Consider the following 27,248-nt stretch of genomic DNA (forward strand, 5'->3'; position numbering starts at 1 on the left):
AGCTACAGACAGTAGATGCTAATGTCGCTGAGGGCTTGCATGGTCCAAGCATCACCAACATATCTACTCCTCATGTTCCAGAAGACATAACTGTAACTCTGTTACACAGATGTGGAAATGATGGCACTAGAGTTCAAATCGCTACCTGAGGTCACACAGATACTAATACAGACCCAGGGTTCAAATCCAGGCCCTTGGGGGTCAGAGTCTTCATGCTGCGCCCTCCACCCAGTGCCCCTCTGGTGTTGGTGCAGTTCTCATGGGGTTAATGTGAGGAGCAGGAGGCAGTGCTTGTGAGGCACTACTACAGATCTGAACACACACAAGTGCAAGTCATGCTGGGTGTCAGTCACACTGTTGCCATAGGAACATCTCAAACCAATGAGTCTGAATCTGGTGACTTTGAAAGAGAAGGAACCCTGGCACCTTCTTTTGGCTGTGGGTCCCCTTGGAGCCAGTGCCCCAAAGAGAGCAGCACCATGACCACTGTCTCAGGGAAAGACCTAGAAATGTGATGTTGGCCATTATTATAAGCAGAACTGAATTTGATATCACTGTTGTCATGCTGTTTCTCACCTTGACTAGTTTCATGAAATTAAAGTACACAGATAAAAAGGGACTTTTGATTTCTTTTTTAAAATTTATTGTGCTTATTGTGAAAACCAAAGTACAGGATTCAAGTAGCAAAGCCAGCATCTCCAGGGTGTGTGACGGAAGATCAGGGCCATGGTCTCAGTGGAGATGCTCAAGGAGGAAACAGGGAAATACCCACTGTGTGTGCCCCAGGGGGGCATGAGGACTTGGGGGTGGGGAGGAGCTGATGAGGTTGTGGGGACAGTGGTGGGAGAGGCTCCCCTGGACTAGCCCTGGGCCGTGCCTTTGAGTAATGGCAGAATTCTTGTCAGAGAGGAAAACTGTCTGCCCAGTGCTTTGAAAAACCCTTATACAATGATAGAAAATTAGACACAACACCTGAAATAACCCAAACCCAGAAAGCAAGGCTGGCTAGGTCTTCAGTAGAGAGTTTCTGACACAATAGATGAAGAAAGGAAATTGGCCCCTTTGCTGTCCCCTGCGTCACGAGTTCTTCCCGTCACAGCAGACACCTGTTCTCCTAAACACGCAGCAGGAGGTGGTGACAAAGTAGATGGCACTCTTGAGGAGGAGGAGGAGGTAGGTGTAGTAAGCAGAGTTGTACGTGAACTGCAGCTGCACGGTATCTAGGAGAAGTCATATGATTATTACCCATTCTTTCAGAAGGATAGGACACACCTCCTAACACTGTGTGTGTGCTCAGTCACTCAGTCGTGTCTGACTCTTTGCAACCCCATGGACTGTAGCCCACCAGGCTCCTCTGTCCATGGGGATTCTGCAGGCAAGAATACTGGAGTGGGTTGCCGTGCCCTCCTCCAGGGGATCTTCCCAACCCAGAGATCAAACCCGGGTCTCCCACATTGCAGGCAGATTCTTCACCATCTGAGTCACCAGGGAAGCCCAATAAGAAGTATGGTCACAATTGTTTACTTCTGATCATCTACATTGGCACGACACCCCTGTAACACCAAACCCCAAGGTAAACATTTATCATCACAACCACCACCACTAGGACGGCGCAGAATTCAGTTCACAGTTCAAGTCAACAACCTCAGCTAAATTCACTAGAACCTTCCAAAATATTAAAAAGTAAGGTTATTTTTTTAATGGAGTCCAGTAGGGAAAATCATTTGTGATAAATTGCTTTCAGCATTTTCTTCACCCTTGCCATATGTCTAAAAAATAACGAGTAATATTCATTAACCACTAGCCAAATGCTAAACACTTTTCTAAGAGCTTTGCATGCAAATTTTTAACCTTGTTTAATTTTTATGATAACCTATAAGATCATTTGGAGAAGGCAATGGCACCCCACTCCAGTACTCTTGCCTGGAAAATCCCATGGATGGAGGAGCCTGGTAGGCTGCAGTCTATGGGGTCGCTAAGAGTCAGACACAACTGAGTGACTTCACTTTCACTTTTCACTTTCATGCATTGGAGAAGAAAATGGCAACCCACTCCAGTGTTCTTGCCTGGAGAATCCCAGGGATGGGGGAGCCTGGTGGGCTGCCATCTATGGGGTCGACCCCCATTTTACAAATAGAGGACAGAGAGGACAGAGAGGACAATGAGGACAGAGAGGAGTAATTTGCTTGCCGTCACACATTTAGAAAGTACCAGAAACCACATTTCAATCCCAGCAACATGATTTTAATGAGCACATTCTTAGCTGTCATGTAGTTCTGCATCTCCACATTCAGTGCATACCCCAGACATTTGATATTTGGCATAAATATCAAGTCGAATCACTGGTTTGGAAGGATCTGATGGATTACACCTTGTGCATCAGTGAGATTACGATGAGGTTACGATCTGAAATTTGGTGGCATCTACGGTGGGTGGGGCAGGGTGTAGTAAAGTGAACATTGTGCAAAATGGAAGACAGTGGTTAGCCCAATTCTCAGAAAGTTTAGGCGCTCATACCTCAGTCACCTGTCTGTCCTGAATGTCTCTCATCGTGGCTGTGATGTTATAGGCTAATTGCGCTTACTCTCCTTTGAAGTTTTACAAGAAATATATGATGTCAAGGAATAATTAACAACAGTGATGATGGATCTGACTTGGCTAAATGAACCACAAGGCTGAAGTCTGTTCCTGAGGAAATATCCCTCTCTATGGAGTCAGAACTCCAGAATCACTAGTATATGGTGTGGAAAGGATCTCAGAAGGTGACAGGCTCATAACTTACTGCCCAGTGTCAGGTCAGGTGTTAGCTGAGTTTCAGGCCCCCTGACACAGTGGGAATGAAGAAGGGATCAGCAGGAGTGGAGCCAGTGCTTCTAAATTCACTAAGAACCCTCACGTAGGGAGAAGGGGCCACTAACTAGTACTGATCCTGTGCCAGCTAAATGGATACCCTATGGAGACATTCCACATAGGTGACCTTATCTCTGTAAGAACTGAAAGTGAAAGTGTTAGTTGCTCAGTCATGTCTGACTCTTTGCGACCCCATGGACTGTAGCCCACCAGCCTCCTCTGTCCATGGAATTTCCCAGGCAAGAATACTGGAGTGGGTTGCCATGCCCTTCTCTAGTGGATCTTCCCAACCCAGAGATCAAACCCGGGTTTCCCACATTGCAGGCAGATTCTTTACTGTCTGAGCCACCAGGGAAGCACTCACCTTCAATTACTGAGTTAGGTGTAATTGTTCCCTATTGGCAGGTGAGGATTCTGCTGTTTAGCAGTGTAAGTAATGCACCCACATTAATGCAACTAATAACCAAAGAACTCTAGTCTGTGATAGTTGGAAGCCCAGGCACTTACACCCTCGGCCAGATGTCCATTGTGTCAAGGCCTTGGTTTTTGGATTTCTTACCCTATATCAGTGTCTTAGAGGAGGGATTCAAATGTCCTAGGTTGAAATTCCAGATCTAGCTGTGAGACTTGGTACTGCTGCTGCTAAGTCGCTTCAGTTGTGTCCGACTCTATGTGACCCCATAGACAGCAACGCACCAGGCTCCCCCATCCCCGGGATTCTCCAGGCAAGAACACTGGAGTGAGTTGCCATTTCCTTCTCCAATGCATGAAAGTGAAAAGTGAAAGTGAAGTCGCTCAGTCATCTCCGACTGTTAGCGACCCCATAGACTGCAGCCTACCAGGCTCCTCCGTCTGTGGGATTTTCCAGGCAAGAGTACTGGAGTGGGGTCGTGAGACTTGGTACAAGGGATTTGATTAATTTTAGCTCATTGCCCTCATCTGTAAAATGGGGGGAAATTAATATGTTTTTTCCAGTGGTCAGGTATGGATGTGATAGTTGGACTATAAAGAAAGCTGAGCCCTGAAGAATTGATGCTTTTGAACTGTGGTGTTGGAGAAGACTCTTGAGAGTCCCTTGGACTGCAAGGAGATCCAACCAGTCCATCCTAAAGGAGATCAGTCCTCAGTGTTCATTGGAAGGACTGATATTGAAGTTGAAACTCCAATACTTTGGCCACCTGATGCGAAGAGCTGACTCATTGGAAAAGACCCTGATGCTGGGAAAGATTGAAGGCAGGAGGAGAAGGGGATGACAGAGGATGAGATGGTTGGATGGCATCACCGACTCGATGGACATGGGTTTGAGTGGACTCCGGGAGTTGGTGATGGACAGGGAGGCCTGGCATGCTGTGGTTCATGGGGTCACAAAGAGTCAGACATGACTGAGCGACTGAATTGAACTGGATATATACCCTCTTAGGAGCTTTATGAAAATCATACTTAAAATACACAAAAGGCATAGTATAAGGCCATCTGTAGGAATATGAAACTCTCTATAAGCATCAGTTTATGTTATTAGGTACTAGCAATAACATAGTGCACTTACATAAAAGCAACTTGGTATCATTTTTGCATAGTCACTATAATCAAAAGCTACACAATTGAGTGAAACCCATTATTGAATAATTCAGAGCCTATCACTGCATCCTCTAATTGAGAGTCATCTCACACCAAAACCAGTATTTATTGTGTTAAGATGACTCTTACAGAATGTTGGATTTACTTAAAATATGTGTAACCTAAAATATATAGACAGTGTAACAATCTAAATAATAGACTTACTTAAGATTTCCTTATAGACCGTATAACAGTCTATTTTGCAATATCCAGACTTTCTGATTTTCTACCTTAAACCAAGTTCAAAAGTTTAATTTATCTAGAGGAAAAAAGTGCTATAACATGACATAAAGGCAAATACAGACAAAACTTACTGTTTTCATCTTTCAGACATGCTTTTGTAGAATTAGCGAATTCTAGAAGAGAAAATAGTAGTCAATTGTTCATTCTTACTATTTGATACATGATATATATGTATATGTATGTTTGTGTGTATGTATATATGTACACAATACACACACATATATATAAAATCTGCCAATAGAGACAGGAGAGATACTGATCAAATGTATGAATCTTAAAGTTTCAGAAATAATTGGTCTTTCCTACCATAAACCAGGAAAGTTCAAAAGGTAATTTCATCAGGAGAAAAGGAAAATGCTATAGGATGACATGAAGGCAAATATATACAAAAACTTACCACTTTCATCTCTTGCACAAGCTTTTGTAAAATCAGTATCAGTGACTTCTAGAAGAAATGAGAGCAAATATTAATCAATTGTCCACACCCATTATGACAGTGTGTGTGTGTATGTATATATAAGTGTGTGTGTATATATATATATAAAATCTGCTGCTAGACAAGTCAGTCGGTTCTTGAAACTATGAAAATTTTTAGCATCACCATTCCAGATATTTGTTCTTTTCTACTTTAAGCCAGAGAAGTTCAAAAGAAGTTAATTAATCAGAAGGGAAAAAAATACTAAAGCTTAACATAAAGGTGCATGCAAGCCTGCTAAGACGCTTCAGTCATGTCTGACTCTTTGAGACCCTATGGACTGTAGCCCTCCAGGCTTTTCTATCCATGGGATTCTCCAGGAAAAAATACTGGAGTGGATTGCCATGCCCTCCTCCAGGGGATCTTCCTGACCCAGGGGTCAAACCCATGTCTCCTGTGGCTCCTGCATTGCAGGCAGATTTTTACCACTGAGCCACCAGGGAAGCCCAACATAAAAGCAAACATACACAAAAACTTACCACTTTCATCTTTCAAACAATCATTTGGAGGCTCAGTAGTAGTGACAACTGGGTTGAAAACTACAATAAATGAGAGAAAGTATTGTCAATCATTCATGTTCATTATTTGACAGTGTGCATGCGTGTTTATATGTGTATGTGTAACATATATATGTATGTATGCATGTAGCATATATATTATATATATATAATCTGCTGACAGATTAAAATATGAGCTCTACAAATCCAGAAATAGTTCATCTGATAATATGTAGTTCAGTAGATCTAATTCATATATTGTTTTCTACACGTGACAATGTCTGTCCAAAATACAATTTCAAGAAATATTTGCAGAAAGGCTAACAGAAAAAGTGGCTTCTCTACATCTTGAGCGTCCACTGCTGACATGAAAGGATGTTCCCAAGATGAACACATCCAATCCTAGAATCTGCAACAGAATCCCACATTCAAGGAAGTCTGGCTCAGGTAAATTTCCCTTCTAAGCAAAGGAAAGCAGTCACAACTTTCCAAATCACACACGTTCCCAGTATCCCTGACTCATGCACATGATTTCTGCATTTGTGGTGTTTGTGGGCATAATGAAAACAATAAGGCTAATAGCTAGTGAGCAACTATAACTACCCTAACTACTTCACATGTGTTACCTTCTTTAATCTTCCAATGACACTGGAGTGAGGTGTATTTTGGAGGATTCCATGTTACAAAAGAAGAAATAAGGATCAGAGGGAAAGTGACTGGCAGAGAGTTGGACCAATGGTACCAGTGATGACAGAGCCAGCATTCAAAGGATTATTGTGAGAGATTAAATGAGACAGAGCCTGTGTAAAGTACTTTGTAAAATAAGCCACAGAAAGAGAGAGAAAGTAACCAATGAACAACAGAATTCTACTACTGTAGACACTAAAAGCATCTTCTTTTCCAGATATCTTAATTATTCTTATCAGTGACCTCGTTTATATAGGAGGTCAACATTTCAGTGCAATTCCAGGGATAGGAAATTCCAAATACAAAAAAAAAATCAGCCAAATTGCATTATAGTTTTCCATATAGAAAATGGATCCAGGAAAACAGAGTCATAGTGGTTGTTTGGTTTATTCCTTTTCTTCTGGATATGTTCTTATCCATATGGATTTGGTTCTGGTATGCCATTTTATGCCTTCATTGAGATCAGTTTTCACTATAAAAAATGAGTTTGAGGTGTTAAGTCTTTGCAGTAAATTCCAAGAGTGAAATATTAATATAATCATCCTCAAGAACTGACCTTAATGTGTCTTAAAACTCTCTGGGACTTCCTTGATGGTACAGTGGGTGGGAATCCATCTGCCCATCCAGGGGACATGGTTTCAATCTCTGATCTGAAAGATTCCACATGCCACAAGGCAACTAAGCCCGTGCCCCACAACTACTTAGCCCATGCTCCGCAGCACGAGAAGCCATTGCAATGAGAAATCCAAGCACCTCAAAGAAGAGTAGTACCCACTGACCGCAACCAGAGAAAGCCTGCACATAGTGACGAAGACCCAGGACAACCAAAAAACGATTCTTTTAACTTTATTTCTTTTGCTTGCAGTGACTACATTCATTAAAGATGAACAAACCTCTTATTACTATGAATTGATTGAGGTGAAAAAATAAAAAAAATTTCACCATAAACTGCAGTGTATACTAAGATCTCTTTCTCAGTCAAGATTGGTTAAAAACTTGGACCTGATGAATTTTCTATCTTTTAAAAAATCACTTCATGATTTGTGCTTCCAAGTGGACATGATAGAATTCCAGCTGAGCTATTTCAAATCCTAAAAGATGATGCTATTAAAGTGCTGCATTCAATATGTCAGAAAATTTGGAAAACTCAGCAGTGGACACAGGACTGGAAAAGGTCAGTTTTCACTCCAGTCCCAAAGAAGGGCAATGCCAAAGAATGTTCAAACTACCACACAATTGCAATAATTTCACATGCTGGCAGGGTCATGCTCAAAATCCTCCAAGCTAGGCTTCAACAGCACATGAACCAAGAAATTCTGGATGTTCAAACTGGATTTAGAAAAGGCTTAGGAACCAGAGATCAAATTGCCAACATACGTTGGATCATAGAAAAAGCTAGAGAATTTCAGAAAAATATTTACTTCTATGCTAAAGCCTTTGTGTGGATCACAACAAACTGGAAATTTCTTAAAGAGATGGGAATAGCAGACCACCTTACATGCTTCCTGAGAAACCTGTATGCAGATCAAGAAGGCAACAGTTAGAACTGAATATGAAACAACAGATTGGTTCCAAATTGAGAAAAAAGTACATCAAGGCTGTATATTGTCACCCTGCTTATTTAACTTAGAGGCAGATGCCAGATTAGATGAAGCACAAGCTGGAATCAAGACTGTTGGGAGAAATATCAATAACCTCAGATATGCAGATGACACCACCCTAATGGCAGAAAGTGAAGAGGGACTAAAGAACCTCTTGATGAAGTTAGGAGAGTGAAAAAGCTGGCTTAAAACTAAAAAAATATATAAAAAAGAAGATTACTGTATCTGGTCCCATCACTTCATGGTATATAGCTGGGGAAACAATGGAAACAGTGAAAGACTTCATTTTCTTGGACTCCAAAATCACTGTGGATGGTGACTTCAGCCATGAAATTAAAAGACGCTTTCTCCTTGGAAGAAAAGCTATGACAAAACTAGATAGTGTATTAAAAAGCAGAGATATTATTTTGCCAACGAAGGTCCATATAGTCAAACCTAGGTTTTTCCTGTAGTCATGTATGCATGTGAGAGTTGGACTATAAAGAAAGCTGGGCACCAAAGAATTGATGCTTTCAAACTGTGGTGTTGGAAAAGACTCATGAGAGTCCCTTGGACAGCAAGGAGATCAAACCAGTCAATCCTAAAGGAAATCAACCCTGAATATTCATTGGAAGGACTGATGCTGAAGCTGAAGCTCCAGTACTTTGGCCACCTGATAGGAAGAGCCATGTCATTGGAAAAGACCCTGACGCTGGGAAAGATAGAAGGCAGGACAAAAAGGGGACAAGAGGATGAGATGGTTGGATGGCATCACCAACTCAATAAACATGAGTCTGAGCAAGCTCCGGGAGATGGTGATGACAGGGAAGCCTAGCACGCTGTAGTCCACGGGGTTGCAAAGAGTCAGACACAACTGAGAAACAGAACAACAACACACTATTCTTGAAAATGAAAGCATTAGTCTCTCAGTTGAGTCCAACTTTTTGTATCCCCTTTGACCGTAGCCCACCAGGCTCCTCTGTCCATGGGATTCTCCAGGCAAGAATATTGGAGTGGATAGTCATTCTCTTCTCCAAAGTATCTTCCCAACCCAGGAATAGAATCCAATTCTCCTGCATTGCAGGGAGATTCTTTACCATCTGAACCACCAAGGAAGCCCATATAATATTCTTAACTTTTATCAAAAACAAGAAACTTCCCAAAAATAGCATTAGAAATTTACTGCTGCTGCTAAGTCGCTTCAGTCGTGTCCAACCCTGTGTGACCCCATAGACTGCAGCCCACCAGGCTCCCCTGTCCCTGGGATTCTCCAGACAAGAACACTGGAATGGGAAATTTACTAAAGAGTGACATTTACAGAAATGCCCTCTTTAGCTATATGGCCATGAAATCCATGGGAAACATTTATTTCAGAAATTAAGTGCCAAGTATCACACATGATAAAAGGGAACTTGTCTCCTTTATGGTAATTATCACCATGAAACTTACTACCCTTTTTATTTTTCCTTAATCACAGAAAAATTAAAACCTAATAGGACAGTTACAGCCATGATTATATTAAACTGCACTTAACAAATTTGTTTATTATGTATTTCTTAGAGTAGAATGAGTGGAAATAGAAATTTAGGGCAGTTTCTGTAATCTTAGTTTTGATTAGTTTAAGGAAAGAATATAAATATTACAGTAGATGCATGAATAAATACACCCATTTATGTTTTAGAATGCAATTTTTTTGCTGACTTTATTTCATTTGCTCTTCATTGCAGTCCCAGGACAAAGCCAAGGCAAATGTTCAAGCTTGATTTGATCATTGGCAAACTAAGAATCAGAGAAGATAAAGACTTACTTCAGAAATTCAGACTGGTGCACAGCAAATGTCTGTGCACATTCTATGTGCTTGGTTCCCACTGCTTGAAAAGGCTTCCGAACCACAGAGAAAAGCACAAAGTGATTCCTCTGATGGGCACTCTGTGGCCTTCGGTCTGCTAGGTGAATTACTCAGAACGTTAAGGCCCGAGTCCAGTGCGTTAGAGGACCACTGTCAAGGTCAAGATACACCCGGCACTTTGCCCCCACCGTGTGGACATGTCCAGCATCTGCTCACAGGGGCTGCTTTGGGACATCATGCCTGGATCGCAAGTGACCCTGACTCATCCAGAAAAGTGTATATTCTCTTGAATGTAGTGCATCCTCCTAGGACAGTAATTCACCCGAGTGTGTCCATCCACACATCCCTCCAGACCTAGCATGTGCTAGGGCTACAATAAAAGTATCTTGAAAGACCTTTTCTAATAGCAAGAAATGCATTCATTATGTACAGTGGGAATAAGTTTGCACACTTTAGTCTCACCCGATCTTTAATTACTAATTTTAACTTCAAGGTAGTAAATAAAGTACAAAATTTAACTAAGACCATAATAAAACTGCAGCAGTAAATTATTCTCTTCAGTTGGTCAAAAAGTTCTTTCAAGTTTTTTCCATAACATCTTATGAAAACCCAAATAAACTTTTTAGCCAACTCAATACTTTTTGTTGAACTGCAGTCTGGTTTCCTCATAAGAACATCATTTTGTCATTTAATAACCCACTGTTTCTGACTTATACTTTGAGTAAAACCAGGATTAAAGTGAGAATGACTTTGCTTGGTGAGTAGAGCATTCCTGAAAGAAATATAAATGTTCTTATTTCCTGATCAACCAAGCAATCAAAAGTGGAATTTCTTTTTGCAAATTTGTTGTGCACTAAGTTGCTGCTGCTGCTGCTAAGTCGCTTCAGTCGTGTCTGACTCTGTGCAACCCCATAGATGGCAGCCCACCAGGCTCCCCTGTCCCTGGGATTCTCCAGGCAAGAACACTGCAGTGGGTTGCCATTTCCTTCTCCAATGCATGAAAGTGAAAAGTGAAAGTGAAGTCACTCAGTCGTGTCCGACTCCTAGCGACCCCATGGACTGCAGCCTACCAGGCTCCTCCATCCATGGGATTTTCCAGGCAAGAGTATTGGAGTGGGGTGCCATCGCCTTCTCCGGCACTAAGTTGCTAGAGGCTTCTGGCACTAAGTTGCTAGATGCTTTCATATATTTTCTTTCATTTAATCCATACAAAGACCCTAAAATCATCATTGTGACTGTAACATTTTGGAAGATGAAACTGAGGCTGAGAAAGCTTAAAAATCTTTTTTCTTTTTTGTTTTAATGTTCCCATGACTGTACTATTTTAATTCTAGTGGGAATTTCAAAACATTTATGCTACCATTAAACATAACAACATCTTAGAAAGACATGTTTATTTGACTTGACAGAAAAGTTGGGGTATTGTCTTTGAAAAACTGTGTTCTGGGAGGTTATTGTTGTTTAGTTGCTAAGTTGTGTCTGACTCTTCTTTTGTGACTCAGACTTCTCTGTCTGGAATTTCCAAGGCAAAAATACTGGAGTGGGTTTGTGTTTCTGAATCCAGGGGATCTTGCCAACCCAGGGCTCAAACCCATGTCGCCTACATTGGCAGGTGGATTCTTTACCATTGAGCCACTAGGGAAGCCCAAGGGAGGTTATATTTATATTTATGTTTATATTCACATACCTTCATTCACTGCAGGAAAAAGAATCTCTTGATCTTTTCCTCTTGTAGTTTTCTCATGTTGGACGATACACATGTGCTCTTTATTCATGGAGTTTTCTGTCACGGTCAGCCAGCTGAACGTCATGTATGTGTCATTGGTCTTTGTGGTATTTCCCTGATGGGATGGCAGAACTCTGTTGCTATTCTTTTCTTTCCAAGAAACCTTAATAACATCAGGGAAAAAATTTTCCAGGAGACAAAGATATGTTGCAGCCTGTTGATGGTTGACTTCATTAATTGAAGGAAGAAAAATTGTGGGTTTTGGGGAGGTATCTGCAGGAAGTTTTTTATCTGCGGAGGGAGATAGAAAAGAATTTAAAATAGTTATTAGAGAAACATGGAGAACCATGGAATAAACTAGCATGTAATAAAAGGAAGAAAACTTGTCACTGAACTAGTGCTCACCATGGATTACATTCACAGTAGATTGTAAGGGACTTACTATCCTTCTTATTTTCAATAGAAAGAGACATTCAAGAGGTTATGTAACTTGCCCAAAGTCACAGCTAGCAGAGTAGAACCTGGATCACACGTTGGCCTTTGTTCTTTTTCCATATGGTAAGATGGGGTATGAGTTTTATCTCCTTCCAAAATTCATGAACACATTTATTTTTTAACATCTCTTTTGTTTATCATAGTGGAGCCTGTTTTAAAGTGAATGGATGGGCTTCCCTAATGGCTCAGTGGTAAAGAATCCTCCTGCCAATGTAGGAGACACACATTCGATCCCTGATCCGGAAGATTCCACATGCCTCGAGCAACTAAGCCCCTGCACCACAACTATTGAGCCTGTGCTCTAGACCCCTGAAAACATGACTACTGAGCCCTTGTGCTGCAACTATGAAGCCTCGTGCCCTAAAGCCCAAGCTTCAAACAAAAGAAGCCACTGCAATGAGAAGCCCGCACTGTAGTGAAGAGTAGCTCCACTCTCTGAAACTAGAGAAAAGCCCATGTTGCAGCAAAGAAGATGCAGCAAGGACAAAAAATTAAAAAATAAAATTATATTTAAAAAATGAAGCATTTGGGTGTGTGGTGAGAATGAGAATGGGGGAGAAGTCCAGTTAACTCTGATAGTTTCTCTAGAGGTGAGAATCTTTGACTTTTTTCAAACTTTTAATTTTATATTTGAGTATAGCTGATTAACAATGTTGTGTTAGTTTCAAATGTACAACAAAGTGATTCAGTTATACGTATACATGTATCTCTTCTTTTTCAAATTCTTTTCCCAATTAGATTGTTACAGAATATTGAGCAAAATTCCCTTCCCTGTACTATAAACAGTAGGTCCTTGTTGGTTATCCATTTTAAATATGCTGCTAAGTCGCTTCAGTAGTGTCTGACTCTGTGTGACCCCATAGATGGCAGCCCACCAGGCTCCCCCATCCCTGGGATTCTCCAGACAAGAACACTGGAGTGGGTTGCCATTTCCTTCTCCAATGCATGAAAGTGAAAAGTGAAAGTGAAGTCGCTCAGTCGTGTCCAACTCTTAGCGACCCCATGGACTGCAGCCTACCAGGCTCCTCCATCCATGGGATTTTCCAGGCAAGAGTATTGGAGTGGGGTGCCATTGCCTCATCCGATTTTAAATATAGCAGTGTGTATATGTCAGTCTCAAAGTCCCTAACTGTCCCTCCCTCCACCCTTCCCCACTGTAACCACAAGTTTGTTCTTTAAGTCTGTGAGTTGGTTTCTGTTTTGTAAATAATTTCAATTATATCTTTTCTTTTTAGACTCTACATATGATATTTATCTCTTTCTCTGTCTGAATTACTTCATTCGGTAGGACAATCTCTAGGTCCATCCATGTTGCTGCAAATGGCATTGTTTCATCTTTTCTAATGGCTAAGTAATATTCCAGTATATATATACGCACACACACCCCATATCTTCTTTATCCCTTCTTCTGTCCTTGGACACTTAGGTTACTTTCAGGTCTTGGATATTGTGAATAGTGCTGCTATGAGCATAGAGGTGCTTGTATCTTTTCAGACCATGTTTTTCTCTGGGAATATGCCCAGGAGTGGGATTGCAGGATCATATGGTAGCTCTATTTTTAGTCTCTTAAGGAACATCCCTACTGTTGTGCATAGTCACCGCACCAGTTTGCATTCCCACCAACAGTGTAGGAAAGTTCCCTTCTCTCCACTGCTTTCCTTCCTATCCTGTTTTGTAACTTGTGCTCTCTTTGGCCACATAATTCATCCTCATGTTTTGCAACTCTGTGGAACTCCATTAAACTACTCTGGAATGAACCATATTTATCTTTGTCAACAAAGGTCCATCTAGTCAAGGCTATGGTTTTTCCAGTAGTCATGTATGGATGTGAGAGTTGGACTATAAAGAAAGCTTAGCATTGAGGAATTGATGCTTTTCAACTGTGGTGCTGGAGAAGACTCTTTCTTGAGAGTCCCTTGGACTGCAAGGAAATCCAACCAGTCCATCCTCAAGGAGATCAGTCCTGGGTGTTCATTGGAAGGACTGATGTTGAAGCTGAAACTCCAATATTTTGGCTACCTGATGCGAAGAGCTGACTCATTTGAAAAGACCCTGATGTTGGGAAAGATTGAAGGCAGGGGGAGAAGGGAATGACAGAGGATGAGATGGTTGGATGGCATCACCAACTCAATGGACATGAGTTTGGGTAAACTCCGGGAGTTGGTGATGGACGGGGACAGGGAGGCCTGGTGTGCTGCGGTTCATGGGTACGCAAAGAGTCGGACATGACTGATCAACTGAGCTGAACTGAACTGATCTTACTTCTCATATAAATAAATGTCAGTAGGAAATTTATTGTATTTTTAAACAATATACAGTCATTTTTTATAATGGGAATTAGAGTCCCTGTGTACTTGACAATTTGTGATGTTGAACTTAAAGCTTCAAATGTGGATCACCTGCCTGTTTCTGAAGTGATGGGATTCTTCTGGTGAGTTTCTAAGTTTATATAACATCTGAACTTCAGATCTGAAAACTTTCAGATTTTTGAGTGGAGGAGTTGATTGTTTACAGTGCCTTGAATTTGGAAACAAAATAGCAATATTTCCATAACTTCTATTAAAAATGTATAATTTTCTGACATGCTTTATATAAACCTTATCAAGTAATGCATTTATCAGAATTTTGCTTCACTTTAGAGAATGTTTACCAAGGCACATTTTCTTTTGAAATTTCATTTCAAGTTTAAGCATGATTAAGAATGCACAGAATTTTGATTCTGTATCTCCCCCAGTGTTAAATCTACCCTATAAGTTTGCTGAACTTCTTTAGAGCTCCATGGTTTACTGTGTTTTCATCTGCTAAATAAATATACATATAATTAAAAATTAAATGTATGCTTCCTGAATTTCTTATAGACATGATGTCAACATATATAACAAAACGTAGTTTATAAATGATCCCACTTAAATGCTGGCATGTTTCTTGATTATATATTTATGGTTAAAATAATGGTTGAAATTATAAATGTTAAAACTCTTTCCAGTTTATTTCCAAATGAAACATAAATACTTTACTCATATTCTCTTTGAGCTAGTTTAGAGTTGTTTTAATCATTCTGAGGGCAGTTTCTTACGAACAGAAAAATTAAACTTATCATTTGAAAAGAAAAAGAAAAAAATTTTTGAGAAATTTTTCCTCTGTAGCAAAATTCCTGAGTTTTCTACTAAAGAAGTAAGCAAACAGAGGCCATTTAAAAACTTACGTTGTAAATACAATTAGGTCCTAATGTGTTTAATTTTATACACCTTACTCATGGTGTAAATAGTATTTTATTGATTATAATAGTAAGATACTGTATATTTCTCCCATCACACACTTTGTTTTTATTGCTTAAGAGTACTCTATGTTTCCTTATATTTTATAAATTAAATAGTTAGAACTATTTCACATTAAATAAACAAATTACATTATGACCTTTACATCTGTATTTAATTGACTTCACATCATGATCATTTAATTTATGAATTAAAATTTTTCTGATAAATATGATCATGAAGCCCAAGTTTATTGTCTAAGGGCCAATTGTGTTGCTGCTGCTGCTGCTAAGTCGCTTCAGTCGTGTCCGACTCTGTGCGACCCCATAGACGGCAGCCCACCAGGCTCACCCGTCCCTGGGATTCTCCAGGCAAGAGTACTGGAGTGGGTTGCCATTTCCTTCTGCAATGCATGAAAGTGAAAAGTGAACGTGAAGTCTCTCAGTCGTGTCCGACTCTTCGCGACCCCATGGACTGCAGCCCACCAGGCTCCTCTGTCCATGGGATTTTCCAGGTAAGAGTACTGGAGTGGGGTGCCATTGCCTTCTCCTAATGTTTGTGTTAGAGATGATATCAATTAAGTGAAAGGATTCAGATGTAAAACATATAGAACAACAAATATAAAAACAAATACATTTTAACTTCATTTTTCTTGACAAATAGAAAGCAGTCTGTTAAAGAGAGACAAATACCTCCCAATTCAATTTTGTGTGTGTGAGTGGACAGTAAGATAACTTTTTGTTTAAGGAGTTAGCAGTACAGCTGCATCCTCTGAAGAATTTCTCTTCTGTCAATATTTTTGGATGCAAACAACCGTCCTTCCTGAGTGCAGTTTTCCCTTTGCATTTGAATAGAGTGTGGATACACCTATCCAGCACCGACAATGTGTTACACAGTATGTCAGGGACACTACTGACAGGCTTTCATTGAATTCTCACACGATACCTGCTGGATACATATGGCTATTCCATTTTGTGGATTCAGAAACTGAGGCCGAAGAATAACTGACCAAGTGCTCATAAACAGTAAATGGTAGACCCAGACATCCTGATCAGACTGACTCCAAAGCCAGGTTCTTTGAAAACACCCCTTTGCCATCAGGAAAGGAAGTGTGTCAGCTCACAAAACTTACCTATAATAGCCAACTTTGGCCTTGAACCGAACACTTTCATGATGATCACATATATTATACAGGAACCCTTTATATAAGTCCACATGTTCAGAAAGCCAAATCCTACTATATTTGTACACAGATGTCTATGGTATGCTCTAAGGATTTGTTTTAATATCTTTCCTAAACTCCTAAATCTAATCCCCATTCGCATTCCCATTTTCCCAAACATTTTAAACTATTATTCCAATTTGTTTCTTGCCTTCCCTCCACTACCTTGACAAAAAATGCCCTTCTTCAGGTACTTACCTAGGACGAAAACTTTTGTTCCTTCACCAAAGATCATGTTGTTTAAATTCCACAGTGATTCAACCTGTGGCAAAAACTTTAGACTAATTTAGCTTCCCTGAGTTCTTTAAGTCCTAGTGGAATCATGACAGCCTGGGATACAAGAGACCAAGTTTCTGGTCCTGATTCACTTTGCTCATAACAGGCTCCATGGCTGAGCTAATCAGGTAAATTAAAGCTTTCGGCGTTTGTTTATTTAAAAACATAGTGTTAGCGTGAATCAGTTCGACATCCCTTTTAATGCTGAAGTGAGACCAACATGAAACAAGGTCTGAAAAAGTGATTTTATTAAAACTGCTATGGAAAAGAAAGACCATAATAATTATTATTATCATTATTATTAGTGATTTCTTATTACTAGCTGATTGTGTACTCCAACATAATATTTTAATATCATGTGACCAGGGCTTGCCCTTACTGATGGGAATTCAGTGTTTTGGGGTTGCAACTGAGTCTGTGGCAATTAACTGTGAAGATTTGTTCCTTTGTTTGCCTTCTACTATGCTCCACACATCAGGAATTCTCAAAGCCATTGTCATAGGGCACGTGCTTTTCATACACACAACTTAAAGGCAGTTGTTTGTCTAGTCTTACCCGCTGTATTTCCAGGGTTAAGCAACTCAAAGGGAACATTGGCTAAAGCCCAGTATGTATAGTCAGTATATGGAATTACTTCACTTGTGTTGTCCAAAACAAATGGCTTCCCCCTCCTGCCCAATCAACAGCACAATTAATATTTTTCCAAGCTTTTACTAGAAATTTCAGCCTCAGACTGACTTCTCTCCAGCTCATGTGTAGAATTGAGCTTGCAACTCTTGGTCTTCAAGGCAGGATGATAAGAGAAATGGTAGGGTGCCTGCTTCTCAAGTCCTATTATTATCATGTTGGGTTGTGAAAACCTTACCTGCCTGACCCTATCTGCTGAGAGTCACCGTCTGTGAATGACATTAAGTGTTACAGTATCCGTAGCATTGATGAACTGGTAGTATAAATGGGTTTGATTAAAGACCATTTCTTCCATTTTATAAAATGGATGTTGAAGACTATATCCCATCTTTATTTCACTTTTCTCTTAACTTCGTGTATTAAAGTCCTTTTCTAATTTTATGTTGTAAAAACATATTATATTAAAAATTTTGGGGTGCTTATTTTATCAGCTAATAAAAAGTATGTATTCCACAACCTTTTCATTTTTTCTTTTTTATATTCACTTTTTTTAATTGAGCTAGAGTAGACACATAACTCTCCTACCCTTCAGCATTAAAATCTTAACCTGTGCTTTCTGCTAGAAGTCTTTTTTCATCCTGCTTCCCTGAGTGCCTTTGATCTTATTTCATGCCCTTCCTGTACATGGCATTTTCTATCTTAGGTCTTCACAAATAAATTTTGGAAACATGCAATTTAAATACACAGAAACCCTGTTTTCACACACGAGTAATAATACAAATTATAACCTATTACAAATTAAGAAGTCAATTAAATAATCCATTTAAAAGATCAAGCTACAGAGGAGTAAATGTTCAGAATATAAAAACTTAGACTTCATTTTTCTCACCTTGTGTAATGGCCCAGACTCTGTCCTTTGGAATAAACAAGTCTCTACTGAATCCCAGTATTTGCCACAGTAATTTGTTATGTGACTTTAGGCAAGTACCTGAAATTCTCTAAACCTCAGTTTTCTTATCTGTGGAATGGGAAGACAAAGATTCCTTATGAGGAAAAGATAAGGCACTGAAACTACTTATCATGATGTCTGTTAAGTCGCTTCAGTCGTGTCCGATTCTGTGCGACCCCATAGACGACAGCCCACCAGGCTACCCCGTCCCTGGGATTCTCCAGGCAAGAACACTGGAGTGGGCTGCCATTTCCTTCTCCAGTGCATGAAATCATGATGTCTCAGTTCAGTTCAGTTGCTCAGTCATGTCCGACTCTTTGCAACCCCATGAATCGCAGCACGCCAGGCCTCCCTGTCCTTCACCAACTCCTGGAGTTCACTCAAAGCCACGTCCATCAAGTCAGTGATGCCATCCAGCCATCTCATCCTCTGTCGTCCCCTTCTCCTCCTGCCCCTAATCCCTCCCAACATTAGGGTCTTTTCCAATGAGTCAACTCTTCGCATCAGGTGGCCAAAGTACTGGAGTTTCAGCTTTAGCATCATTCCTTCCAAAGAACACCCAGGACTGATCTCCTTTAGAATGGACTGGTTGGATCTCCTTGAAGTCCAAGGGACTCTCAAGAGTCTTCTCCAACACCACAGTTCAAAAGCATCAATTCTTTGGTGCTCAGCTTTCTTCACAGTCCAACTCTCACATCCATACATGACCACTGGAAAAACCATAGCCTTGACTAGATGGACCTTAGTTGGCAAAGTAATGTCTCTGCTTTTCAATATGCTATCTAGGTTGGACATAACTTTCCTTCCAAGGAGTAAGCGTCTTTTAATTTCATGGCTGCAGTCACCATCTGCAGTGATTTTGGAGCCCCAAAAAAAGAAAGTCTGACAGTGTTTCCACTGTTTCCTCATCTATTTCCCATGAAGTGATGGGACCAGATGCCATGATCTTCGTTTTCTGAATATTGAGCTTTAAGCCAACTTTTTCACTCTCCTCTTTCACTTTCATCAAGAGGCTTTTGAGTTCCTCTTCACTGTCTGCCATAAGGGTGGTGTCATCTGCATATCTGAGGTTATTTATATTTCTCCCGGCAATCTTGATTCCAGCTTGTGCTTCTTCCAGCCCAGCATTTTTCATGATGAACTGTGCATATAAGTTAAATAAACAGGGTAACAGTATAGCTCTCAGTAAATAGTAGCTGATGTTATTATTATTCTCTTTAGTGGGATGATTTGGGGTCATTTTATCAAATTTTTTGGACAGATAAAATATATGAATTTTATAAGCAATAACTATTACATCATTTGAGAAAGAAACAAGTTCATCAATGCAAGATCTGTTGTTTCTCTGGTAGCCACAGGCCACAGAATATGGGCCCAATCAAGCCAGCATCTAGAATGCCCTTCCACTAGACTATAAGCTGTTTGAGTGTTGGGATTTGTTCTGTCTGTGTCTTGTTCACACTTCTGTCTCCAGAATCCACACAGAAACTGTCCTCAAAAAATGTTTGCTGAGAGAATGAGTAAGTAAGGATGTCCAACCATGCAGACTCTTTTCATGGACTTTGGAGCTGAAATGGTTGAGCTCACAAATTCCATTACACTGGTACATTTCCAAGCAATGCAGCAAGAATGATCATGACATAAATTCTGACTGCTCTCAGCTTCCCTCTATGAAACTAGAATAATAAGTGGGATTTGCAAATGTTATATAGTTATTTATTATAAGAAATTTTGTTTGTACTGCTGTTAGGTCTTAGGTGAAAATCAGTAACAGGTTTTGCAGGTTATTGGGGGAAAACTATAGAGAATAGAAAATTTTAAAAATGTTTTTCACTTAATGAGCCATTTATAAGAAAAGGATTTTTTTTTTTACATTCTTTTACAAAAAAACTTTACTGACATAAACTTTGCCAACAACTTTACTGACATAATGACATATTATGGTAATGGTGTAAGTATATTGAAACATAAATGAAATAATGAAACAGATATGGCCCTTAAAATAGTTTAATATCTAGCCTGAGTCTATTGTGCATGTGTGTGTGTGTGTGTGTGTGTGTGTTTGTGTGTGTGTGTGTGTGTGTGTATTCTAAAAGATGAATTTCAGTGGCTTACAAACAGGAAGTAGTTTTGTTTCCATGTACATCCATATACAGTGACCACTAGCTGCAAAATTGCTGTTCGCGTGCTGAGGCCAAGTGTGGCAGTCAGATAAGGGGGATTGTAAGTTTTTTGTTTTTTTTTTTCTGAAAAGCATCTATCAGTCTTTCATGACTAAGGTAAAAATAGAAAAAAGTTACTTACCACAGGGAGCTGCTATGAGCTTAGTTCCTTCCCCAAACATCTTCTTCCAACCTGAGCTGTCATACTGGTTCAGGCTCCTACCATGATCTCAGCCTTCTCCTACCTTCATGGAGTGACTAGCAGTTTAACAACTTTGGGCTGGCAATTTGACCTTCTGAGTTCTTTTGGAAGTCCTTGATGATGGGTTTTATGGCATCTGATATTTTATAAGTTTTCCTCAGATCAATGGGCCCAAATATCTGTTTTCCATGGTGGACTAATCATTGACAATACTGATTAAAAATGAAAAGGATAAAAGCAGGAAAAGAAGAGTTTGACAGTAGGAGGTTAACCACCTGTTCTGCTTTCCCATATTTCCAGGAAGAGTATTCAAAGAATTAAGAATTTTTTTTAAATTTCCAGGTGTTCATCTGTGTTGAAACTGCTTGGAGTTCACATCAAAGGAAAAGCTCTTCCGTTCTCACAAACACCAGGGCTGCTCAGTTAGTGATTTGGGAATATATTTCTGAAAGGAGGAAACTCTTCAGTAACTGAAAATGCAAATTTACCAATTCAAGTGTACTTGAGCAATGTGGACAAAGTTCTCCATTCATCGAGTAACATAATTGTGTTTTTGGGGGAGGGAGAGTATTGTTGACTTACAATGTTGTTAGTTTCTAAAATGAAAACCAGTAACACATATTTTGCAAATTATTGGAGAAAGGAGAACAATTTTTTTTATCTTAAACAATAGAGAAAAGAAAATTCAGAAAAGTGTTTGTCACTTAATAGACCATTTACAACAAAGTGATTCAATTATACATACATACTGCAAGGAGAGCCAACCAGTCCATTCTAAAGGAGATCAGTCCTGGGTGTTCTTTGGAAGGACTGATGCTAAAGCTGAAACTCCAATACTTTGGCCACTTCATGCGAAGAGTTGACTCATTGGTAAAGACCCTGATGCTGGGAGGGATTGGGGGCAGGAGGGGAAGGGGACGACAGAGGATGAGATGGCTGGATGGCATCACCGGCTTGATGGACGTGAGTTTGGGTGAACTCCGGGAGTTGGTGAAGGACAGGGAGGCCTGGCATGCTGCGATTCATGGGGTCGTAAAGAGTCGGCCACGACTGAGCGACTGAACTGAACTGACTGATGTATATACATACATATTCTTTTCCAATATATTTATTACAGGATATTAAATATAGTTCACTGTGCTATACAGTAGGACCTTGTTGTTTATATATTTTATATATAGTAGTTTGTATCTGCTAATCCCAAACTCCTAATCTATCCCTTTCCCACCCCTTTCCCTTTTGGTAGCTATAAGCTTGTTTTCTATGTCTGTGAGTCTGTTTCCGTTTTGTAAATAAGTCATCTGTGTCATATTTTAGATTCCACATGTAAGTGATATCACACAGTGTTTGTGTTACTCTGTCTGACTTCATTTAGCATAGCATCTCTAGGCCCATTCATGTCACTGCGAATGGTGTTATTTAATTCTTTTTAGGGCTGAGTAGTATTCCATTTGGAGAAGGCAATGGCACCCCACTCCAGTACTCTTGCCTGGAAAATCCCATGGACAGAGAAGCCTGGTAGGCTGCAGTCCATGGGGTCGCTAAGAGTCAGACAGGACTGAGCGACTTCACTTTCACTTTCACTTTCATGCATTGGAGAAGGAAATAGCAACCCACTCCAGTGTTCTTGCCTGGAGAATCCCAGGGACGGGGGAACCTGGTGGGCTGCCATCTATGGGTTCACACAGAGTTGGACATGACTGAAGTGACTTAGCAGCAGTATTCCATTGTGTATATATACCACCTCTTCTTTATCCATTCATCTGTCAATGGACATTAGGTAGGTTCCATGTCTTGGCTATTGTAAATATTGGTGCTATTAAATTTGAGTGCATACATCTTTTTGAATTATAGTTTTGTCCAGATATGCCTAGGAGTGAGATTGCTGGATCATATGGCAATTCTATTTTTAGTTTTTTAAGGAACCTCCATAATGTTCTCCACAGTGTCTGCAGCAATGTACATTCCCATCAACAGTGTAAGAGGGTTCCTTTTCTTCACCATCTCTCTAGCATTTGTTATTTGTAGACTTTTTAATGATACATTCTGACCAGTGCGAGGTGAATCTTCATTGCTTTGATTTGCATTTCTGTAATAATTAGTGACAGGCAACACGATTCTTTACCACAATAATTAGAAATGAGAATACAAGTTCTGTGATGACTTATTATCTTTCATAGGATAAAAGAAGAAATTTGTAGAATACTATTTTCCTTGAAATTATAGATTCCTTATTTAAACTAAAATTTGAGAGCTAAGGCCAGTTCTCTTATGATGAAAGAAGAAATGTCTTCCGGACTGTTCTGTAATCTTAAGCCACTCAATTGGATAAAGAGAAAAAGAAATACCAGAAGCAACCGAATGCTCCTCTGATCACAGATAAGCTGTCCATTTGCCAGGACAGAGACAGGACTGACCTTGATTTTCGCACGTCTGCTCCAGACCCACCCTGTCATTTTAAATCCCTTACTGCATCAAGCATAGTGCCTTCCCTACAGAGATAAATCTATATGATTGATATTACTGGTACAAAAGAAAAATGTTAAAATAAAGCTGTAATTCTTGAATATAGTGTTTACACTATATTTTCAAAAACAGTTACACTCCTTAGCTCCTTTTATGTAAATGATGGTATTTTGAGCCAAGAAACAAGTCTCCACAGAGATCAAGATGTGACATAAGGATGGATGATCAGGTAGAAAATGATAGAGCTGGAATGCAAACATTTCTGTAATACCAAGTGCCCACAGTGTGCTACAGAAGGGAACACAGAATCATTCAATTCTGATTTTCATTCTTTTAAAAACAATTTTTCGTTCCTTTTGGAATATAGTTGATTAACAATGTTCTGTCAGTTTCAAGTGTACAACAAAGTTATTTTAATTCTAATTTTGCCTATTACCTGTTTGATTTATTTGCTATCTAACACTCAGTGTTCTAACTCTGAAAATGTAGTAAGAACACCTATGTCTCACATCATTATAAGGAAGATGCATAGCACAATCCAGATGTAACACAGGAGTTCAGTGGATCCGTGACCTGTATCTCCTTCCTCTCTGCTCCTTCTCTTTTTGGAAGGAGGCAGGTCACAGAGATACCACTGAGGGGACCTACTGTGGACTGGGGTACACCCTTTGCATCCCCATAGTGCCTTGACTTGAATGATATCATTGGTATCTCCTGACAGAAGAACTCTCTGTCAGGGGTGCTAGAGATCTCAGCCTTGCCTCCCAGTATGCACTCTGTGATGGAGCTTCATGGTCAAGGCTGTGTGTGGGGCAGCCACACCCATCTTTGTCCTTCAGGGAGATCCCCACCCATCTCACACCTAACGTGAGCAAGGAAGGAGCTGACTGTAAATGTCCTATTTTCCTGTGCCAAAGAGGTATGGAAAATTAATGTCAGAAAAGTTTGATTCAAAAATTAATAACTATATACCAATAAAGTTTTTAAAAAATTAGTAAAAATCTATTACTCTTCTACTCTATCACACTGCCCTCAATGAACACGACCTGGGGCATCAGCACAACGCACAGCCACGCCTTTGCCATCCTACATCCCTCACTTGGAGAGAGACAGACTAGCTGATGTGCTTCCCAAAGTAAGTGACGGTCTTGGGACCATTTCTTTCATCCTGGCAGTGATTACTCTGAAAACAAGATCACCCAATAAAGATATACTCTAGGTTTCTAAATATGTCTCAGTAGGATTTTCATGCAGAAAACAGCTAATCTACCACCGTGGAGGTTGCAACTGACATTAAGTGGTATAATTCCAAGAGAGAGACATTTTGGAGTGGTTATATTCTGCTTTAGACCTGAGAAAACTGATGCCTAAAAGCGTGAAGATCTTGCTCAAGGTCACAAGCTCATAAAGGAAAAGCCAGAGTCAGTGAGGGGTGAGAATAGGGTTCACGCCATAGTTGAGGTTCACAGCAGAGGCACTGGGCTGTCCCTTCCTGGGGACTGTGGACCACGTATTAATAGCTCTGTAAGAACATGGGTGACGAGCTGGTTCTTCTTGTTGGCCACATTGTCACCAGTTCAAAAAATTCACTCTCTGTTGAGTTAGGCATTGATGTGACTGCAAGAACAGGAAAGAGTTGTATTAGAAAGATGAACTAAATGAATGTGATACAGAGCTAGAGTAAGTTTCTGTCCCCTTTAGCTCCACCTCTTCTAACACATACTGGGGGATCTTAGCTTTGAATTAGGCCTTCAGTGAAGGGTTGGGCTCTTTCAGAAGGAAAGCATATATGAATTATACATTTCTAACTGCAAAATGAGAGCTCAGGGAGGTAGACAATGAGTTTAGGAATCTTTTATTAATTGTTTTACCATTGCTAGTAAGCTGTACATAAACTTTGAATTTCCACTTGAAAAGGTCTAAATTCAGCTTAAACTTCAAAAAGATTTTCTTTCTCTCCCTCATACAGCATCAGGGGCTTTCCTGTTTTGGGCTTGAAGAATCAGTGACACAGGCTTTCTTTGTTTTTTCTTCTTTTCATAAGAAGGTAGTGAATATAGTGATAAGTGATTTGTGTGATTTTCCTACAAATACAGAGATCAGAGGCATATACTTTTAGCTGTTCAACCCCCTCATTTTATAGAAGAGAGCAGAGTAGCCAGAGATTCACTCAAAATTCCATATGTGGTGACATTCAAGGAGACGTGTATAACAGGATATTGAATATAGCTCCCTGTGCTATACAATAGGACCTTTTTGCCAATCCATTCTATATATAATAGTTTGCATCTGCTAATCCCAAGCTCCAGTCCTTCCCTCCCGACCCTCCTTCCCCTTGGCAATCGCACGCCTGTTTTCTGTGCCCCTGAGTCTGTTTCTGTTTCATAGATGGGTTCATTTGTGCCATATTTCAGATTCCACATATATGTGATATAAAAGGGTATCTGTCTTTCTGTTTTTAACTTATTTCACTTAGAATGATAATCTCTGGTTGTATTCATGTTGCTGCAAAGGGCATTATTTTATTCTTTTTTATGACTGAGTAGTATTCCATTGTGTATATGCACCACATCTTCTTAATTCATTTGTTGATGGAAGTTTAGGTTGTTTGCATGTTTGGGCTATTGTGAACTATACTTCAGTGAAAATAAATTAAATAAAAAAAAAAACAACAGAGAGAAGTGTAAAGCAGAGAACCTGATGTCTCATCCAGGGTTAACTGCATCACCATGAGGATTTTTATCAACTCAAACTCATGAGTGCCAGGCATGCCAATAGAGGAGCACACTGAGACATTGCCAATATTGTTTCCTGGGCTTCTAACTGCTGTCTCTTCGCCCGCAAAATGGTAACAATGGGTGAACAACTTAGAGACTGGGATCAGGCATGCACTTCCAGGCTCAGCTTTCAAACATTTTGTGGCAGATCTAGACTGTCCTTCACCCTTGAAATCATTTATGTGACATTTTGTCTGTGCATCCTTCAAGGGAAATGGTCAGATTTTTATATTTTCAGTCAATACCAGAGCTGTCCGTTAGAAATAAATGTGAGTCACCAATTCAAGCCATAGATGAAAATGTTTTGGCTTCTGCATTAAAAAAATGAATGTTAGGACTATTTTTCCTTAGTCCAAGATGTCCAAAATATTTCAACAGTAAGTCAATATAAAAATAATTAAAGAGATATTCCACTTTTTTTTTTCTGCAACTATCTTCAATATATAGCTTGTGTTGTAGACATACAGCCCATCTCAGCGTGGACTCTTGAACTAAATACATTTCAAGGGCTCAGTAGCTGGATGTGTTTAGTAGCTGGTGGATTGAGCAGCCCAGATTCTCCTCCAAATGCTCCAGACTAGCTGAACTGGACAATCTTTGGAAAAGTCCCTGCCACCTGCACAGCTTTTTACCTGGGTCAGCTTCAGCTCCCATCAGATTTTATTTGCAGAAGCCCTAGAGTGGGGGGGAGTCGTCAGGATACTGAGAGATCACCCCAAGGCAACCTAAGGGACCTGGAGGCGGTGGCAGTTGCCAGGTCTGGGAGAGCAGTGGGTCTCAGCGCTTTTTGTGCAGATCCCGGGGCTGCGTGCACTGCTGTGCCGATTCCCAGGTAGCACAGTAGTACAGTCCTTCGTCGCTCTTCGCCAGCTTCCTCAAGGACATGGTGCAGCTCTTGCCATCCGTGCCGCGGGCCGCGTTGACTTTATCACCTCTTAGGACCGAATCCCACTGCACATCCCGCTTGGACAAGGCTAGATAGAGAAGCCTCTCAGGGGCCTGGCCCTCCAGTTGGCGGAACCAGTGGACGTAATCCACAGACTTACTGATCTGACAGGGCATAGTGATAGCTCCACCCGCGTGCCCCACCATCACGGACCGCTGGAACACCCTGATCTCCTGCTGGATGCCTGCAAGGGATGAGATGAGGGCAGGTTGAGTCCACAGCCTCCGGATGCATCCCGCCCGGCCCACGGGGAAGCCGCAGAGACTCACCTGGAACCACGAGGGCCCAGAGGAGGGCCAGGAGGCCCAGAACGGCTCTGCCCCCTGCCCCGAGAGAAGAGCCCAT

General features: G+C 40.4%; 1 gene segment (V, D, J or C); it reads right to left on the minus strand.

Moving 5' to 3' along the window:
• Positions 1-781: 781 nt before the first annotated feature.
• On the minus strand, positions 782-27,248 carry LOC129658546 (T cell receptor gamma constant 2-like). The segment is given in 8 exon segments: positions 782-1,220; positions 4,782-4,823; positions 5,108-5,155; positions 5,665-5,724; positions 11,486-11,815; positions 16,697-16,760; positions 26,780-27,087; positions 27,173-27,248. Coding segments are annotated over 8 exon segments (1,071 nt in total).

Source organism: Bubalus kerabau, chromosome 8 (assembly GCF_029407905.1).
Source record: "Bubalus kerabau isolate K-KA32 ecotype Philippines breed swamp buffalo chromosome 8, PCC_UOA_SB_1v2, whole genome shotgun sequence".
NCBI classification, from domain to species: Eukaryota; Metazoa; Chordata; class Mammalia; order Artiodactyla; family Bovidae; genus Bubalus; species Bubalus kerabau.